At 36.4% G+C, this 20,914-nt stretch overlaps 1 protein-coding gene across 1 annotated transcript in view; it reads left to right on the top strand.

Annotated features, from left to right (window-relative positions):
- Nucleotides 1-20,914, top strand: part of Scn7a (sodium voltage-gated channel alpha subunit 7) — an 85,238-nt gene that overhangs the window by 57,454 nt on the left and 6,870 nt on the right. Inside the window, exons 13-23 of the mRNA XM_029537080.1 lie at nt 723-893; nt 1,418-1,774; nt 3,630-4,064; nt 5,582-5,687; nt 7,953-8,107; nt 11,676-11,849; nt 13,574-13,681; nt 17,112-17,390; nt 18,059-18,112; nt 18,535-18,672; nt 20,427-20,531. Of these exons, the coding sequence (XP_029392940.1) occupies nt 723-893; nt 1,418-1,774; nt 3,630-4,064; nt 5,582-5,687; nt 7,953-8,107; nt 11,676-11,849; nt 13,574-13,681; nt 17,112-17,390; nt 18,059-18,112; nt 18,535-18,672; nt 20,427-20,531 (2,082 nt within the window). The remainder of the gene's footprint in view (nt 1-722; nt 894-1,417; nt 1,775-3,629; nt 4,065-5,581; nt 5,688-7,952; nt 8,108-11,675; nt 11,850-13,573; nt 13,682-17,111; nt 17,391-18,058; nt 18,113-18,534; nt 18,673-20,426; nt 20,532-20,914) is intronic.

Here is a 20,914-nt window from a genome sequence, read left to right as displayed (position 1 = left end):
GAGTGTGGTGCTCCCTGCATGACACAGGCCTGTGTGTGAGTATGGAGCTCTCTCTCTAAGTCACAGGCCTGTGTGTGAGTGTGACTTTCCCTGCATGTCACAGGTCTGTGTGTGAGTGTGGTGCTCCCTGCATGACACAGGTCTGTGTGTGAGTGTGGCACTCCCTGCATGACACAGGTCTGTGTGTGAGTGTGGCACTCCCTGAATGACACAGGCCTGTGTGTGAGTGTGGTGCTCCCTGCATGTCATAGGTCTGTGTGTGAGTGTGATGCTCCCTGCATGGCACAGGCCTGTGTGTGAGTGTGATGCTCCCTGCATGGCACAGGCCTGTGTGTGAGTGTGGTGCTCCCTGCATGACACAGGTCTGTGTGTGAGTGTGGCACTCGCTGCATGACACAGGTCTGTGTGTGAGTGTGGTGCTCCCTGCATGACACAGGTCTGTGTGTGAGTGTGGTGCTCCCTGCATGACACAGGTCTGTGTTTGAGTGTGGTGCTCCCACCATGTCACAGGTCTGTGTGTGAGTGTGGTGCTCCCTGCATGACACAGGCCTGTGTGAGTGTGGTGCTCCCACCATGACACAGGTCTGTGTGTGAGTGTGGTGCTCCCACCATGACACAGGTCTGTGTGTGAGTGTGACTTTCCCTGCATGACACAGGTCTGTGTATTAAGTGTCAACTGCTACTGGAGAAATGTTCTTACCATATGTTTGGTTTCCTTTCAGGTTTTTATTGGAATTTACACAATAGAAATGATTTTGAAGATAATCGCTATGCATCCATATGGGTATTTTCAAATAAGCTGGAATATTTTTGACAGTATACTTGTGGTTTGGGGGTTAACAAGTATTTTACTAGCAGATGTTGAAGGACTAGCTATTTTTATACCAATCCCAGTAAGTAGAATTCAAGACCAATTTTTATTTTATTGTAGTATATCTCACTTTCTTGAACATAAAGGACAATATTAAAACATTTTTAAATAGAAATAGTAGATCCTCTGTAAAATTCTTTTAGTTCTGAACATGATACTTAATGTTTTCAATGCACATAAATGTTGGAGAAAGTTAATGTTAAGAAAAACCAAATATGTTATAAAGAAAAACAAAACAAAGACTGGATATTTATGCCCACCAGATATTAAAATATCAACCTGTCACAATAAGAAAAATATAATAGTGACTGTGAATTAACAAGTAGGTTTAGAAAATATATATAGAATTAGTTTATAAAATTATAAAATGTATAAGATGCATTATGAATGTAATCACTTGTTTTTATCAATAATGTTGAAATTGATATGACTTTAAAATCTATATATAAATGACTACATGATTCTGATGAAACTTTAATTGTGTATCATAATCAACACTGACCTTCTGTTGATTTTTTTCTCTTTTATTTTACATTTGTCTATTAGTTGATATTTATAAAACTGGGGAAATATGGACCACCATTTAAGAGTTTGATGAGCACCCTTGGTAGCTCATTGATGGCTCTGAAAGATTTGGTCCTGCTGCTCTGCATATTCGTTTACTTCTCTGCTGTGTTCGGCATGAAGCTGCTTGGTCAAAGTTACAAAGATTGTGTCTGCCACATAGAAAAAGACTGCCAACCCCAACGCTGGCACATGAGTGACTTCCTTCATGCCTACATGACCGTGTTCCGAATCCTCTGTGGAGAATGGATAGAGACGTTATGGGAGTGTATGGAAGTTGCAGGCCAGGCCTGGTGTATTCCTTTTTACATGATGGTCATTTTAATTGGAAACTTACTGGTAAGTATTAGTTGCCTTTATTTTTTCTTAACAACAATAACAACAAAAACCAAACCCTGCTATACTGTATATGTTTGTATTTGATGGATTGATAGAATCAAGTGATCTATAGCTGTGTTGTCCAAAATAGTGGCTACTTGGTGATTACCAATTGAAACACAATTTGTCCAATATGAGCCATGTAGTACCTGAAAAATATATACTGGATTTGTCTTATTCCCAAAGAATGTATGTTATTAATAGATTTGTATTTATATTATTTTAATATTTATAAGCATATAGTTTAATGAAATGAATTGATATATCCTTTCTTTAATATTACATGTGTGATTTCCACATTTCTATTGGCTAGCACACAATCATAACATGGTTAATCAAAGTAGCTTTGACATCATGTGGAAGTGGTTAGACCTGTAGTTTCCAATTCCATACAGGTACATGGAAGCATAATTCTCCTTGTAACTCTAGTCCCAAAAGATTTGTTTCTCCATTAAATTTTAAGAAGCCCTTAAATACAACAGTGCTTGTCAACCTACCTGCACACTGCCATTACCTGGGGAACTGTTAATGGGGCACTCGTGCCTCGGATACAGGCTCACAGATACTGATGCTATGGATATGTTGTGAACTTGTCAGTAGACAATGATTTTTTTTTATTCTTAGTTGACCAAGCAGTGCACCAATGATTGTAAACCAATACGTATACAAGGGTTCTGCATTAGATAAGGAAAAAAAGCTTTTAATTTTCAGTTTCTTTACCATTGAACTGCTGCCAAATGAACTGATTAAGGAAACTTCACTGCTTCTAAATCAATCATATGGCATAAAAAAATTTTTAAATATGTCCCACAGAACAAAAAGAGGACTTGATATTTTCTTGTTTTTCTTATATTTTCTTATAGATTTCTTTAAATTTTCTTTTTCTTACGTCGTGGAAATAAATTGTTTTGCAAAACACTTAAAAAGGGAAAAACAATAATCTAAAAATAGTGTATACATACATATCTATACATATATGCAGCAATTGAAAACAGGATCAAAATGGTTGTCTGTAAATTAAACAGGACTTGATTATATTTCTAAGTGATAGCAAAGTCAAAATATGCACTACTGTTGCTTTGAAAGTAGTTTATATACAATGATTTTGAATCAGTTTTTGCATAAGTTGTCTGTATCCATTTACTATGAGACAATATTTTATGTAGTGACTGTTCCCATGCCTTTAAAAGTAGTAGTTGAGCTCAGTACTCTGCCTAACTCGCTGGAGATTTGCAGGGTGTTTGCGCATGTTGCTGGACTGAACTCAAGTGAAAATGGGCTTTCCCATTTGGGCATTTGTTAGTAAAGTGCTTATCTGCCACTTGTCATACTACCTGTTTCTAAGTTAGAGTTTGTTCTCTCACTTTAAGGAAACTTGGCCCCACGAGGAGGCAAGATTTTGACATAGGACAATCTAGAATAGCCTTTAGATTTGACATCTCTAAATCTTATATTTTTTTACCCCGGAAACAGAAACAAACCAAACTACAGAGCTGGGTGTTGTGAACTTACAATTCGTTGTTTGGTGGAGTAGTAAAATTCCTGATAGCAGTCACAAGTCCCCGAGTCCTCTTGCTCAATCTTTAGCATCAAGAGAAAATCACTGTAACTACACCAGCAAAACCAGCAACTCACCAAACAACAAAACAGAAGTCTGTTCACATAATCTGCTAGCAAGGCACCGACCAATGAGCACTGTGGTGCAGTTGATAAATTTTCAAGTCTCAGACTAGAACTTTCCAAGGTCTGTTTTAAATCATATTAAACAAAACAAGCAAGATACATTAAATGTCATTTTTCCTTTTTTTTTTTAAAGATACTTTACCTATTTGTGACATTGGTGAGCTCTTTCAGTTACTATGATGCTGCAACAGAAGTGAACAAAGAAGCCAAAAACCTTCAGCTTGCCATGGCAAGGATAAAGTCGGGAATAAACTCTGTGCTTCTTAAAATAATGTGCACAGAAAGACGTGTTCCTACAGAAGCAACAGACCAAACATGTGATCCAAGTGTCAAAGGGAATATTTCAGGCCATACTCTGTCTGAACTGAGCAACACCCAAACTTTCCTCAGATATAAGGACCAGAGCAGCAGCACTGAGAAAACTCCAGTGACTGAATCTGAGAGCCAATCGCTGATTGCTAGTCCCAGTGCCTCTGAAACTGTGCCGATTGCTTCAGGAGAATCTGATATAGAAAATCTGGATAACAAGGAGATTCGGAGCAAGTCTGGGAATGGAGGCAGTAAAGAGGTAAGGTATTCTATTATACTCATCGTTTAGTGTGGATTTGTGGCTTTGTTCAAAAGAAGTAAGTCAATACTGATGTTATAGAGTTAAATTGCACATTTGATCCTAAATCCACTTTACCTAACTACTGGGTTTCATGGTTTTAACAAACTAATTAAGTGTCCAAGCTTTAGTTTCTTCATCTGAAAATGAGGAAAGAAGTATGAGAAATAGTAGCGAATTTGCCTAGAGTAAAGTGGTATTCTGGAAATATAAGATGGTATAATTGTGAAATTCTATAAATCAATAAGTAAGACAATTTGTGATGATGAAAATCATGTTTAAAGCACATACATACCTTTGTAAAAATCAAGGTGTATGATTGGGAGATGCGAATTCCTTGTGCATTATCATCTTTAAGATATGAGAATAGCTTAAAAGAGTAGGACATGATTCTTTCTTGCTTGCTAAGAATGAAATTTTAGTCCATTCATGTCTACCATATATAAAAATATAATAGATTAAGACTAAAAAAATAATAATAAAGTCAATAGTTTGAATTGTGACTAGTTGGTAACTTTATAAATTCCTAAATTAGAAAAAAATAACAAACACATTTAAAAGGCTAGATATTGTTGTTCACTTAGCTTCTGAAATATTTAATGTTGTATCCTTTCCACTTGGAAATACCTTTAATGCATTATCAAAAGGTACAGTTCAGTAAGAGCCATTCTTACACAGAACACTATGTGCTGTATCAGCTTCAAGCTCTGAGTCTCATTGGGCATCATCTCAGGTCAGTCTAAGGTCTCAGAGAAGGACAGATTACAGCTTCTCCATGTCCCCATTGTACCTGGCAGCCCTTTCCTCAAACCTCTGCTGGTTAGGTATATGTGGTCTATTATAATGTCTCAAATGTGTCTTCTGATACAAGTTCAGGAGCACTTGCTATATAATCCAGAAGGACCAGAACTTGCATCCCAAGCGTGTACATAAAAGCTAAGCCTGGCAGGCATGTCTATAATCCCTGTGTTGGTGAAGCAGACACAGGTGGATCAAGGAACCTGCAGGCCAGCCAGTCTAGTGGAAAAGGAGAGTTCCAAGTTCAATGAGAGACCTGTCTCAAAACATAGATGTAGAAGCAATTAAGAGAGACATCCCTGCATCAACTTCTGAAGAACCCACATGTGGCCAACCTGAAATGAAATTTGCTATGTATATATTTGCTTTTATGTTACTTTGAAATACTTAAGTGAAAATAACTTGGAATAAAATAAAAGTTTAGGTATAAAGGACTCACTGTTTATAAAATAATTATGTTATGAATTTTAAGACAATTCACATGGGACATATATGTGTTGTTTTAATTAGGCAGGTACATCACAATAATTCATTCTTCCACTGAGTAGACAATAAATTTCATTTTAACTTTAATAATAATTCTTTTGTATATTATATTTACTTCTGAAAATGAAACAGACCCACAATAATCAAGTTAAACATTGACTGTAACATTTTGTTGGGGCTATATTTTTTTCTAGAAAATGAAGCAATCTAGTTCATCTGAGTGCAGCACAGTTGATATTGCTATTTCTGAAGAAGAAGAAATGGTCTATGAACATGAAAAGTCAAAGCTTCATAAAAATGGCAAGTAGTTGTTTCTTTAGTAACTTTATTCTAAAATAGACTATATTTCTGAATTTCATTAATGATGCAGTATTTACTTAGAACTTTAATTGTAAAAAAGTTACATAAATATTGAAATGTGGGCATATCAGCACACCTATAACTTAACAGATACAATAAATATCAAGAAAAAATCATTTTTTGGAAAAGAAAAAGAGTCTGTTTGGTACAGTGTAATGTGGTAGTTGAAAGCTGTCTCTGACATCAACAGCTTCATTTCATCTGTCTATCTGTCTGTCTGTCTGTCTGTCTGTCTGTCTGTCTGTCTGTCTGTCCATTTACTCTTCCCAGCACTGCCTTCTGATCTAAACAGTAATGAACTTCAGAAAATGGTTACACAGATAAATTTATTTTTGTGGGGTAGGGTATCCATTTGTGTGTGCAATCCTAGAAGATAACCTTTTCCAAGAAGAGCAACACCCAGCAGCAGCAGCAGCAGCAGCAGCAGCATCCTAGCCCACTGAGTCAGCCTATAGAGATAGTGACTGACATTGCTGATACAGAAAGGAACTCTGAGAACTTGTGATTAGTGGAATGATATTGATAGTTTACTCAAATGTACATTTCATGGTATAAATAATACTAAGAATATATCTAAAGCTTTTATTTAATCACATACTTTAGCTGATAAAACTAAATACATTATACTAGAGCAGGAAGTGTAACTAAATTGACACTATATAGATTACAAGTAAAATAATTTTGACTTTATGAATTGAGTCAACTTAATTTTCTATATACTTTATACAAAAATAAAGCATAATTATATGCTTATATATGTATATAAAGATTGGTACATATGAAATATAATTTCAGAGAACTCTTTGGCACACTAGATATATACTATTTACTTCTTAGTGATTTATAATTCAAATTTGTTTACTAGCAAAATTAATAAATTACTAGAGATTTAGACTGGAAATTATTGCAGTTATTAAATTACCGACTGCCAAAAAATGCTCAATTGATAGCTTTAAAATAAGAATACTTGTGGTTCAAATAATGGCTCAGGGTAGATATTATATGGATAGAGCACTTGCTATATAATCCAGAAAGACCAGAACTTGCATCCCAAGCGTGTATGTAAAAGCTAAGCCTGGCAGTCATGTCTATAATCCCTGTGTTGGTGAAGCAGACACAGGTGGATCAAGGAACCTGCAGGCCAGCCAGTCTAGTGGAAAAGGTGAGTTCCAAGTTCAGTGAGAGACCTGTCTCAAAATATAGATGTAGAAGCAATTAAGAGAGACATCCCTGCATCAACTTCTCAAGAACCCACATGTGCAAGTGCACCACCACACACTTATACACACACACATACACACACACACACACACACACACACACACAGAGAGAGACAGACAGACAGACAGACAGACAGAGACAGACAGAGACAAACAGAGACTGAGAAAGAGACAGAGACAAAGAAAGAGAGAGATGTATGTGTGTACACACACACAAATATTTCAACAACTTAAGTTCAAGGGCATTGATCAACTTAGACAATGGTGGAAATATATTCAAGTTTTAGTAAGAAGCATATTCTGACACTAAGAGCACACTAAAATTAATTTTTTAACTTTAACTTACACTCAAATCCAGTTTTTCACACACCCTAATAATCACTTATTTACTGAGCCATAGATTTGTTTGTGCTAACTCTCTGACAGGAAGGCAGGCTTCTTACAGCTACAAGTACTGAACTCATGACGTACTTGGATTCCTGAGTACCTGTGTAAATTGTCTCACTCAGGTTCTCTCCATTTCTATGCTGTTTAAGAATCAATTTCAGGGAAAATGTGTTGACTTACCATTATTTATGTCAATATGAGTAATTGTGTCTTAAATGATTGTACCAAATATTCAAGACTTGATTGACAAGCTATTTCACATGTGTGCACATTTTAGGGTAGCATGTGCACATTTTCGGGTAGCACTGGCGAACTGATTTCCTTCATATTAGTTCTTTTTCCTCTAGGGTTAAAGGACATTCTGTTATATTGAACTTATGTATCTAATTTCTCCTTCTTTCAAATCCACAAGTTCGGTTCTTCTCATTTCCTTACTGATCGCAGACACTGAGTGGTGGGATAAAGGCAAATGTCTGTGAATCGCAGAGCATCTGTCTCAGAATCAGTAAATAAGTCATCAGTAGAGCCTCTAAAACTGAGATGTTTATCCTTTGTGAGTTTCCTAAATGGTTGCTTCTAACAGTTCCATTCTTGGCAGGTTATGAACGCAAATCTTCAACTGGTCAAGTCAGTAGAGAATCTAGGAATGGAAAGATTTGGAAGAACATCAGGAAAACTTGCTGCAAGATAGTGGAGAACAGCTGGTTTGAGTGTTTCATTGGCTTGGTCACTCTGCTCTGCACAGGCACTCTGGTGAGCTCTCAGCCTCAGGAAATGTCATGTGAAAATACGCTCTACGACTAGCAATTCAGATTGTCACTATGCCAAATGACTTTACTCAGAATACTTAATATAACAGCAGAGTTCATTTTCTGCACTCTGTTAGCATTAGAAAATACATCATGCCTTACTAGAAACATTATTTGTAGATGATTAGATAGTAAATTTGATATTAATACTATTTTAAGTTATTTAAATTTATATCAGTGGTATGTTTATGGTAAACTTTATATTTATAATATATACAAATGTTTAATATTGATATTTAAGTATCAAAATTAAACAATGATTTCAAAGTGTACAGTTTGTAATTGGAAAAGAAAGTGAAAATATATACTTGGTTCTACTGATTTTATTAAAGTTTTACTCATTAATAAATTCCACAGTTTAACACCCCCAAATTGGTATAGTGTGCTTTCCTAAAATTGTGGTAAAAGTCACTGAAAATTAGTGTCTGAGAAAAAACAAATGAACTAGTCCAAGTAGCTATGACTTGGTTGATAACAAGCATCAGAAGTCTACAACCATATTCTGACTACACACAATAAGTTTCTCCATGGGTAGCCATCTATTTGTGGATTTCTTCTTCACTTTATACATTTTTGATCTTCATAAATTTTTTCCCATAGGAGGTGCATGTGTGTTTCCTCCTCATTCCTTTTGTTGTATAGCATATCACTTTGCAGTGATGACGTGTCAGTCATCCCTGTTTGCCTGATAAACCCTTTCTTTTTTTAAAAAAAAAATTTCTTGGTACAAGCAGTCCAAAAGTCAGTCAAATGACATCTCAGCTTGTATGGAGCACCTACTCTGACATCCAGTGTTCTATTCTGTCCAGGAACAAACACGTTCAAAGTCCCTTACCTTAAAGGTGAGGGAACAGAAGGCTTGGACAACCCCCCAGGAAGATGGCCAGGTGTTCCTTGCAGTTTCTTTCTCCATCACAAGTTCCCTTTGAAGATATTATGCTATCTTCCTATGGCTCAAATTGACAGGCTACAAAGAGTGTAGCTAAAATTTCCGATAACCCCTCTTTCACTAGATCCAACTGAAAAGAAATAAGTAATTCAAGTCACCTTATAAATAGGTTAGACCAGTATTCTCTCAAGCACAGAATTTTGCCTTTGGGCCTGAGGTACTCCAGAGAGCATTGTCTTTTTTTAGTAGCATTTTCCCCTAGAGATTCTTGTGAACTTTCCATTCCTTGTTTATGTATAATGTTCAATTCCCAGGACATCATAATGTAGCAGGCTAAGTTGAGGTGCAGCTTTGTATCACTGGAAAGTATCTTCATAGTAGTGATCCTGTCCTCTCATACAGCCTTGTGCCCTGGTTCTTTGATTCAATGGCTATCTGAATAATGACCCCTAATTGTGTCCATATAATAAGGCCCACATCTATCCTCACTTAAATGACAAAAGATATCTGACAATGGGACTAAATTCAGGATCTTGAAGAGAGCAGGTGACCCTAGGTTCTCCATACAAATCAGCATTAAGCACAGTGGTCCTTATAGACACAAGATGCAAGCATTAGAGCCAAAGCACTATTAAAATGAGGATGTGTCTGGAGGATATCATCCTTAGTGAGGTAACCCAATCACAAAAGAAGTCACTAGATATGCACTCACTGATAAGCAGATATTAGCCCAGAAACTTAGAATACCCAAGATACATTTTGCAAAACACAGGAAAACCAAGAAGGATGACCATTGTGTGGATCCTTAGAATAACGAACAAAATACACATGAAAGGATATAGGTACAGAGACAAAATTAAGAGCTAAGATGAAAGGATGGACTATCTAGAGACTACCCCATCCGGGAATCCATCCCATCATCAGCCACCAAACCTAGATACTAATGCACATGCCAGCAAGATTCTGCTGAAGGGACCCTGATATAGCGGCCACTTGTGAGGCTATGCCAGTGCCTGGCAAACACAGAAGTGGATGCTCACAGTCAGCTGTTGGATGGAACACAGGGCCCCCAATGGAGGAGCTAGAGAAAGTACCCAAGGAACTGAAGGGGGCTGCAACCCTGTAGTTGAAACAATATGAACTAACCAGTACCCACTGAGCTCGAGTCTCTAGCTGCATATGTAGCAGAAGATGACCTAATCAGCCATCACTGGGAAGAGAGGCCCCTTGGTCTTGTAAACTTTATATGACCCAGCACAGGGGAAGGCCAGGGCCAAGTAGTGGGAGTGGGTGGGTAGGGGATCAAGGGCGGGGATGGGGTATGGGGAACTTTCGGGATAGCATTTGAAATGTAAATAAAGAAAATAATAATAAATAAAAAAAATGAGGATGAAAGTAGAGACCGGAGTGGTATGCCTTCAAGATGAAAGAAGATGTCACAAGACCAAATTAAAACAAAGAAAATTCACTCTTCGGATACTGATTTTCACATAAAGAAATTAATTACAGGTATCATATTTCAAGACGTATAAGAACATAAATTTATTACTTCTCAGACAGCAAATTGCAGTGATCTTTACAGCAAACTAAGAATACACTAACTATTCCTTTATGATTCACTCCCAATACTATTCTCCTAATTCTTACAATATCCTACATATGGCCCATGCTTTCAGAATGTAGCAGTTCCCTTCCTTAGTAATACCCTAGCCACTTGATACAGGCTTTTGTTTGTACTGATGGGATACAGGAAGTAGGTAAAATTAGATCTTTTAAAAGGTGTTCTTAAAAAAAATACCTTACTTATTGAAAATTTGTCATGGTCCTCAGGCAGAAACAGATTTAGTGGATATTACAAAAATACTCTGGAGTCCAAAAATACCCCAGAGTCCCACCTTGAGTGGGAATAGGGATTGTCTATCATATGTTTATAACTGATGGCAGCTGACTGAGACGTGTCCTTGAAATAGTGAAAATACTGCCTCTCAATTGAGAGGGTTCCTGTTGGACCAAGTTGTCAGCTAGCGAGTTTCAGTCATGTTATCTAGCAACATTTGCTGTTTCTGTAGAATTACGTTTGGTGAACATTGAGAGTTTCAGGTGACAATTGTAGAATCAACTGCACAACTCAATATATCCTTTAAAAGTAGGTGTCATGATATATTGGGTGCAATTCATTGCAATTATTTCATTTCCTAATTCTTTGGGCTTCGTTTGTTATAGTCTTACTGATGGAGTAATGGTGGATTTTTGTTTTGTGGCCTTGCCAAAATGTGCATGCCTGATTTTACTGATCTTAAAAGCTAAGCAGGGTCAGCCCAGGTTAGTACTAAGATGGAAAACACTTTGTCTGTTGGGTACTAGGTATCAAAATCTATGTGTAAAATCAACCCGCTACAATTCATTTTTTTCTAGATATTTTAGTTCCATTTTTCAAAGTATGTTTACATACAACCTGCTATTACCTATACATAGGGATTTGTGAAAGTCAGTCACTTTTCACTATGAAATGTCCTTCTTTATCTTCATTTTATGTCTCATCAGATTTGAAATTGAATTTAATCCCATATAATCAGAGCTCCTAGAATATTTTGCATATTGCCATGTAAAATTTTAATTACAGGCTCTTGAAGACATATATATTGATCAGAGAAAAACCATTAAAATCTTACTGGAATATGCGGACATGATATTTGCATACATCTTCATTCTGGAGATGCTTCTCAAGTGGGTGGCTTATGGCTTTAAAGCCTTTTTCTCTAACAACTGGTACAAGCTGGACTTCATGGTCGTTATTGTACGTATTTTTTTTTCTTTTTTTCACTTTCCTTCTTATGTATTTACTTATTTACTTATTCATTTATTTATTCTTTAATCTCTTTTTACACTCCAGACTTTATCCCCCTCCCAATCCACCCTCTGACTGTTCCACATCCCACAACTCCTCCTACTCCCATCTCCAAGAGGATGTTTCCACTCCCACCCCACCAGACCTCCCCACTACCTGGGGCCCCAAGTCTCTCCTGGGTTAGGTACATCTTCCCTGACTGAGGTCTTACCTGGCAATCCTTTGCTGTATATGTGTTGGGAGCCTCATATAAGCTGGTGTACGCTGCCTGGTTGGTGGCTCAGTGTCTGAGAGAGATCTCGGGGGTTCAGGTTATTTGAGACTGCTGGTCTTCCTATAGGATTGCCCTCCTTCTCAGCTTCTTCCAGCATTTCATAATCTAACCACAGGGGTATTGTATGTATTTTAAGCACTATTCTCCTCTGTTCACTCTCACCCTTTGACCTTATTGCTTCCTCTTCCGTCCATACAACCTTCACACAAACATCTCATTTTCTACATTTCCACATCTGTAATATTTAATGTCTATTCATGCCCCATCAATGCACAACTTGACACATGCAATATTACAATTCTAGGTTATTACAATAATTCACACATGGAGCTACTGATAACAGGAGTTTATTGAACAAGATCGTTAAAAATCACTAAAAATCTTTAAATTCTATTAATTTGGCATTTAAATAATGTACCCACAATTTGAATATTTATTGTCATCAGAACAATCCTCACAGTATCAGGGATTCTCTTGTGAATCATTGTGTCAAGCTAACATTCCGGCTTCTGTGATTTTTCTGCACAGAAACCAAGATGAAAAAGTCAAAAGTTGAAGTCAGTAAATGCACTTCTCTTAGTGGAACCCTATTAACAGTCTATCCTTCTCAGAGCAAAAGCCAACTTTTTATAATTAAAAGTCTCTCAGGATGGGGTGGTGGTGGTGTAAGTCTTTAGTTCCAGCTCCCAGGAGGTGGATGGAGGCAGATGAATCTCTATGCATTTGAGACTAACATAATGCGATGAGATTGCCTGCTACTATACTTCCCACCCACTCCAATTATCAGTAGATGATCTACCAGCAATGGATTTTGAAGTGCTTCTTCAAATTAATCAATATGACTTCCATCTTATTGGCTCGAAATTCATTCTTTCACCTGGGATTTTGCAAGTGTTTATGTTATAGCTGAAATGGAACCTTTGAAGTTCCATCATCCTGTGCTTCCTAATAAAATCTACAGCCACCCCAGTATTTTCTTGTCATCTTCCTTCACTTCCATAGTGCCTATGAGTATTATGTAATGTACTCCCTTGTCAGGTTATACTTTGTCTTTCCACACTCAAAGATAAACTTTATTAAGGCAAAGATTTTCTGACTATTATTCTCCCTCCTTTATCCACTATGCCTTCTAGGCATATCATATAGCAGATAATGTCTACCCAATGAATAGATGATTGTCTATGCTATGAGCAACTATGGAGGCTTCTATGGAGGTTTTTCTGCTGACAATTAATGACTTTCAATACGTGACCTCTGCCTTCTAAGTCAATTTTGATGATTAGATCTACTCCATAAGAGATCCCAAAGGACACTGCAGCTCTACTCAAAGCTCTTTGCATCTCCATCCCCGTATGCTTATGTGGCAATCATATTAACTCTTCTTTTTACATATGTGCAGGTGTTCTGTCTTAGCTTAATAGGCAAAACTCGAGAAGATCTGAGCCCTCTTACATCAATAAAGTTCCTTCGAGCACTAAGAGTTCTGTCTCAGTTTGAAAGGATGAAGGTAAGACATATTTAAAACTCATCTGTCAGTTCTCCTTTAAAACCATAGATTTCCATCAATTAACAAGCTTGATTCTTGGTGTAAATGGTTATTTTTAAACAAGCAAATAGTATATCTTCTCTATAAATAGAAAAGCTTTGCTAGTCACACTTTAGTGATGTTTTGGAACCTCATAACACATGAAAACAAATGAAATAGGTAAAGACAAGTAAAGGATGAGAAATTAAATACAGTTTCAGAAACGATATATTTCTAACCCTCATATTTATGTGTATATTTGTATCATATTTGTGTATTAAAATTATATTGTATATAGGACATACAATACAAATGTATACGTATATATGGGGCAACATCAGGAAAACACTTCAGTTTATTAACTACTTTAGTATTTCAATGAACTGTAAATTAATTTTTAAAATGTATTTTGATCATATTTACACAAAAAATTCCCTTCAACTTCTCCCAGATCAACCCCCACCTCCCTATATCTCACACCAATATCATGTCTTCTTCTCCTCTTTTATTTAATGCTCATTTTATAGTTTATACTGACCATATGCTTCTGGGAGTGAGAAATCTACTGGAATATAGTTGACCCATATGGGGCCAAACACTCAAAGGAAAGTGACTCTCACTCCACAGAAGTCATTACTATCCCTGGATCTTCAGCTAGGAATAGGTTCTCAGGAACTCATCTCTACTCCATGCTACAATGTTGACTTGTTTAACCCGTGTAGGTGCTGTCAGTTCATGAATGCAGGGGCCTGTCTTGTCTAAAACACATTGTTTAACCCTGGTCATTTCTAACCTATGTCTCTGACAATTTTTTCTGCCCCTTATTCTGCCATGGTCTGAATCTTAGGGAGAAAAAAGGATTTAAATGTTCGATTCGTGGCTGAGCACTTATTCATGTTCTTGACATTCATTTTTTTCTGCATTAACCATTATCCAATGCACAAAGGAACATCTGATGATGTCTAAGAATTGCACTAATTTACAGGAAGAGAAAGTCAAATTAATGAAATCATTTGGTACCATGACTATTTATCAAAATAATAACCATAGACCTATACCTAGAACTGTTAACTCCAAAACCATGGGTGTTTTTATTTTTTTATTTTTGCCAGTTATGCAGTACCAAGCAAGCATCTCTGTCCTCCTGAGTAGGACACCTAATATCCAACCAGATATCAGATAATTATTCCTGTAATATCTGCAGCTATTTCACCTTGGCCATATCTTACCTCAGCAGTAGTTATTGCAGTTCACAGCATTCGCAGCCGAGGAAGACATTTGAAGAATCCCTTAATGCCCAGCAGTCTGCCCAGCACTTTGTAGCAAGAGGAAAACTAGTATGGACGCAGTTTCCTAGTCAGAACCAGGTTGATTACTCCAGATTCTATGACCAATGTGTATGGTGTCTTTAGCAATAAGGCCTTACCATCAAGTTCTGTTGAAAGACTAAAAACAATGACAGTACTCTGTATTGTGCTGGGGACCTCGGGGTCATCTCTGACCAACAACTTATGGGGGTATTCCACGCTTGCCTTAGGCTTTTTTATTTAACAATCTATGGCTTTGGAATAAGCATCATCCCCTATGTAGGGTGCCTTCAATTTCACACACACAGACACACACAGACACACAGACACACAGACACAGACACACACACACACACACACACACACACACACACACACACACATATATATATATATATATATATATATATATATATATACTTACACACCTACAATATCTACATATATGTATATACACATATGTACATATCATATATATGAAGCTTGTAAAACAGTAGGCTTCCACAGGCTTTAGAGACACCCTTCATGTTAGTTGTTCTTCCCCCAGTTACTATCTGTACCCCACCCCACTTAGACCTTGTTCCTTATTATTCCTCTACTGTTTCTTATATCACCTACACTCTATTCTCCCCTTAAGATCCTTATCCTCCTTTGCCACCAATGGTCCCTTTTCAGTTCAAGTTAAACACATAAACACAACAATTCAATGCTATGATCACATATGAGTGATACGTCACATGCAATGTTGGTAATTCCACGTCACTTCATTAAATGTAGTGCTTTCCAAAGCAATCCATTTACATAGACATTCCATAATCTTGTTTTATTTTTTCACAGCTGAATAAAGTGTTGTTGTATGTAGACAACATTTTAATTATCCATTCACTATTTGATGGACATTTATGCTTTTTCCACATCCAAACTAAACTGGGGTAGTTCGTATAGTATTTACTAAATTAATGTGAGCTTCACTTTTTTATAAATAAATTCACTTAAAGTCACACATCACACACAGTTAATTCATACTTGTGCTTTCTCCCCATGTGGATGCTAAAGGCTTCTCTGAACAATATAAAGATAACCAATGGGTTCAACAATATAAATGCCCAAATATCTACAATATCAGCAAACGTCTAGTAGCTTCATTTTAGGGTTATAGTAAAGTGATCGAAAACATACCTTAAGTCAAAACATTAATCCAAGAACATAAATTCATGGCACATAAGCAGAGAAGTGTGGAGAAGATAGAACAACAGCAAAAAAAAAAATGTTTTGACTGATGATGGAAAACAGAATTGATGGTGCTTCTGGGGAGGAAACAAAATAAAAATATAAATTCCTAGCAAGGGCAAAACAGACCTCTATAGTATGAAGAAATTCTGTTGGGTATAACAAGCAGTTCAATTTTGAGGCGAAAGTTTCAGTGCAGTAAGAAGAACGAAGTTCTAATTATGCTGTTGAAGGGAGATGAGGAAAGGAAGACAGCGACTGCAGACTGCGGCTGGTGCTCACATCCTTTGCCATCCTCTCACCCCGCCTGGCTCATTAGTAGTGTAGCTCAGTGAGGAAAAAAGAGTCTGAGTTAGAGATGCCATGTTTCCTGAGCCAATCTATGCTCTGACTGTTAACACATTCACCGTTGCTTCATATTCCCTGTGCCTTTCCTTTATTGTCTCCTTTGCAAGACCAATTTACCAAAACTCTTAACTCTCAAGTCACTTCTCTTCCTGTTCTCTATCACTTTTATATATTTAAACATAATCTAATTCATGAACTGAGCTTAAGTTATCTTAGCCATTCTAAGATAGTATAGAATTAACTGAAATGAAGATTTTAGTGTAGTACTTAAACTAATCTCTTAAACTAAACTCTTGCCTATTAATGATGTGCCAAATTTTTGAAAGAATATTGACTTATAGTATAATTTTTATCAAAAGTGAATGACTGCTGAGTTAGTTCCGCTACTTGGATATTAAATATTCAAACTCTAGATATACATGTTATGTGACTCAATATGTTACTATACCAATTAGTACTTTAAAGCTGATCAGAAATTAAAATGGTTTTCTTTTCTTACCTAAAATGCTCATTTTCTTATACTCCAGGTGGTCCTGAGAGCTTTGATAAAAACAACCTTACCCACTGTGGGCGTGATCTTAGTCTGCCTCATGATCTGGCTGCTTTTCAGTGTTATTGGAGTGCACTTATTTTCTGGCAAGTTCTATGAATGCATTGACCCAACAAAGGGGGAAAGATTCCCTGTATTTGAAGTTATGAATAAGAGTCAGTGTGAAAACCTTCTATTTAATGAATCGATGCCGTGGGAGAATGCAAAACTGAACTTTGATAATGTTGGAAATGGTTTTCTTTCTTTATTCCAAGTGGTGAGTATACTTTCCCACCTATTTGAAATTAAATTCATGTTCAAGTTAGAGTCCAAGCTTGCATCTAAGAACAGACTATGTGGATAATGAACAGATTATAAAATGGCTGTGTGATTATTAACTGATTGATAACAATTATGAGATGCATGCTGTTCTAGGCTTCTTTCAAGATCCAGTAAGGTAGAGTCTCTTGTGGGAGAAGCAAGCGGGGTGACAGTGCAGACACAGGGGAGGAAATTCCTGGACTTGATGATTTGCACCATTGCTCATTGGTAACAGGTTCACGGCCCTTCAGTCTGGCTTGAATGGCTGTTGTCTTTCCATCACTTAAAACGCTGAGTGATGGTTACTCACTAGTCCAATATCCAGCAGATATGCAAGGTTCACCATTCAAATCACAAGAATAAGACCACAAGTACAACTTTGAAGCTTATAAACATGTAGTTAGAATTTTAATATCAGTTTCCTTTGTCTATTGAAACCATATCATTTTATGAATTTGAAATGAATTAGGTAAAAATAATAATCTGACAATAAATGTACATTGAAGTGTGGCCAACCCCACCATTCAGTGTTCTACAGTACTAAACAAAACTGAATTAAGGTTTGCTTTTTATTCACTATAAAAGAATTTTTTATAAGATTCACATATATTTTACTTTCAACAGGCAACCTTTAATGGATGGATCAGTATTATGAATTCAGCAATTGATTCTGTTGGTGTAAGTAGCTGACATTCACAATGTCATTGTCAAGGTGCTAATTTAAACATGGGTCACAATAGTAATTTATGTATATTAAATCACTTATTTATTCACATAAAGTGAAAAATAAGTGATTTAATCTACATAAAATAATTTATTTTTTCACATCAGCACTGAGTTCCCTTCCAATAATGTATGCAAAAGTTGAGGCCTAGTTATCCTGCTTGAATGATTATCATCTTTTTTAACCATAACTAAGCCAAGTAAACACATTTAAAGTTCCTAATGAATATAGCTAGGATGGCCTCCCACCAAGAAGCCGGGAAAGGATTTACTTTATCTATCAGGGTCAGGTGTTCTTGTCATCATTTGTCTTCTAAGTCTTGCATTTTAAAGGGTTAGTATCCATATTTTACTAATTTTTTCACATTTAATTTTAGGTAAACATGCAGCCTAGTTTTGAGTACAACCTCTACATGTACAGTTACTTTATCATCTTTATTATCTTTGGGTTATTTCTTCCTCTCTGTATGCTGATTGGTGTTATTATTCACAATTTCAACAAGCAGAAAATTAAGATAAGTATAAATATTCTTTCTACATGCTTAAAATCTGACTTTACAAAAATATTTTTAGGATTGTCTTCCTGGTGTAATGTAAGTTCTACATGGTACAAATGTAATATAACAATAATTAATGTTCATGTACATTGTAAATAATACAAAAAAATGCTCAGCCTTTATGTATCTGCAATATTCAAAGTATATTCAGAGAAGAGGTAAAGTTAAAACATTCCCATTTGTTTGTATGTAATAGTGTAATGAAAACCAAATAACAAAATTTTACTGTGTCTATATCCACATGTATACATTCAGAAAAAAATTACTTACTAGATAAGGTCTCTCTACTCTTTGAGGTAGGCACATGATAAATTCAAAGCATTGCTAAAGTATAAATACAGTAGTTTTTACAGTAAGGCACAGGACCTAAATGATGACATATAGAAATTAAATGTATTTTAAATTTGATATTTTGCAGACAAATCCTTCCAGATATACATAAAATTATTGAGTTCTAATTGGCTCAGAAAGACTCAATTTTAAGATACTTCCATCCACAGGCATCATCAGCCCTATTCAGAGTGTGTGTGTGTGTGTGTGTGTGTGTGTGTGTGTGTGTATGTGTATGTGTGTATGTTGGTATATATGTGTAGATACAAGATGTATGTGCACATAAGTGGATATCCATATATAAGCCAAAGGTAAACTTAAGGTTTCATACCAGAGGGGTGAAATCTACTCTTTCTTTTGTTTGCTTGCTTGAGAAAACTTCTCTCAGTAGCCATTGACCAGAGCTCATTAAACCCTCTAGCCTGGCTAGCCAGTGTACCCCAGCGATCTTTCTGTCTCTGCCCCACCAGCCTCAGAATCACCTGTGAGGTCATCATGCAGGACCTTTACCTGTGTTCTGAAGATCAAATTCAGGTCCACTTGCTTGCAAGGCGATGCCATCAGACATCTCCCTAGCCCCAGAAGAGCTCTGCACTTCAATGCATTCTAAGCCTTCAGAGTCATAAGCATGGGTACAGTCTAAGTTAGAGAACAACTTTTTAAGTAAAGAAAGCAATACCTCATAAATCCAAGCCATGTGAATGTTTAACCGTGCAGTCTTCTGCTGCAGGGATGCAGAAATCTAGGGGACTGTGTATGATTTAATTTGATGCTGTACCAACCTAGGATTGCTAGCTTCTGGGCTCCATGCTGGCGGCACATGTCACTTCTAGCCCAGATTATGATCGAAGCATAAACAATTACTATTTTCCAAATTAAATATCTTTAGTTTAGATATTCAGTCTGAGATATCCAAATTAGCCCTAGAAACACAAAATAAGTCAGCTCTAGAAAGTACTGTTCAATAAATGCTATACACTTCCAGAATTATTTTTTAAAAATGTTTTGACTGCATTTGTAAAATTTGACCATATTTTGAATTTATAGAAATGCAAAACTATTTAATTCTAATTTTAATTATTTCTGCTTGGAAACAGGCACAAACCATATCTATTAAAATCAATTTGCCACAGCAGGCCTCTCGTGCCTTCTACTTTGTCTCCTTGTCTCTCGAACTGAAAAGATGAAAAGAAAAGCATGCAATAAAGATAGTTGATTATCATATACTCTGTGTATTTTATATGGATTTTTCTATATAGAAATACCAAAACTTGATTGTGCAAAGACTGAAGTCTAGTTTTCTGAAGTACACATCAATAAAGGGGAGAATTTGGTGAAATGCAATTTCATATCTTATTTGTTTATTTATTTATTTATTTTACCAGGGAGGATCAAATATCTTTATAACAGTAAAACAGAAAAAACAGTACCGGGCCCTGAAGAAGCTCTTGTATGCAGACTCTCAGAAACCAGCACCCCGCCCCATAGTAAGAAAATATTATTCTGAATTTTAAAAAAAAACTATTCATTTTATTCAGGTTAGGAATATAGCTTAATGGCAGAATGCTTGCCTTAGAAATCCAAGGTATTAGGTTCAACCCCTAGCACCTGAATTAAATAAATACCTTTGAAAAAAATCAACATAAAGTGTCTTCTTATTATATCTTATAAGTACCATAAAGGATTTTCTATTATTATTTATAAAAATGTTAGCTGTTGTGGAACATGCCTATAATCCCAGAACTTGGGAAGTAGAGGCAGTAGAATCAGGAGATTACAACTGGTCTTCTGTGTGTGTGTGTGTGTGTGTGTGTGTGTGTGTGTGTGTGTGTATGTGTGTATGTGTGTGTGTGTGTGTGTAAAACAACTG

This window comes from Mus pahari, chromosome 3 (assembly GCF_900095145.1).
Source record: "Mus pahari chromosome 3, PAHARI_EIJ_v1.1, whole genome shotgun sequence".
In the NCBI taxonomy this organism is placed as follows: Eukaryota; Metazoa; Chordata; class Mammalia; order Rodentia; family Muridae; genus Mus; species Mus pahari.
This window is presented reverse-complemented; position numbering and strand designations above follow the sequence as displayed.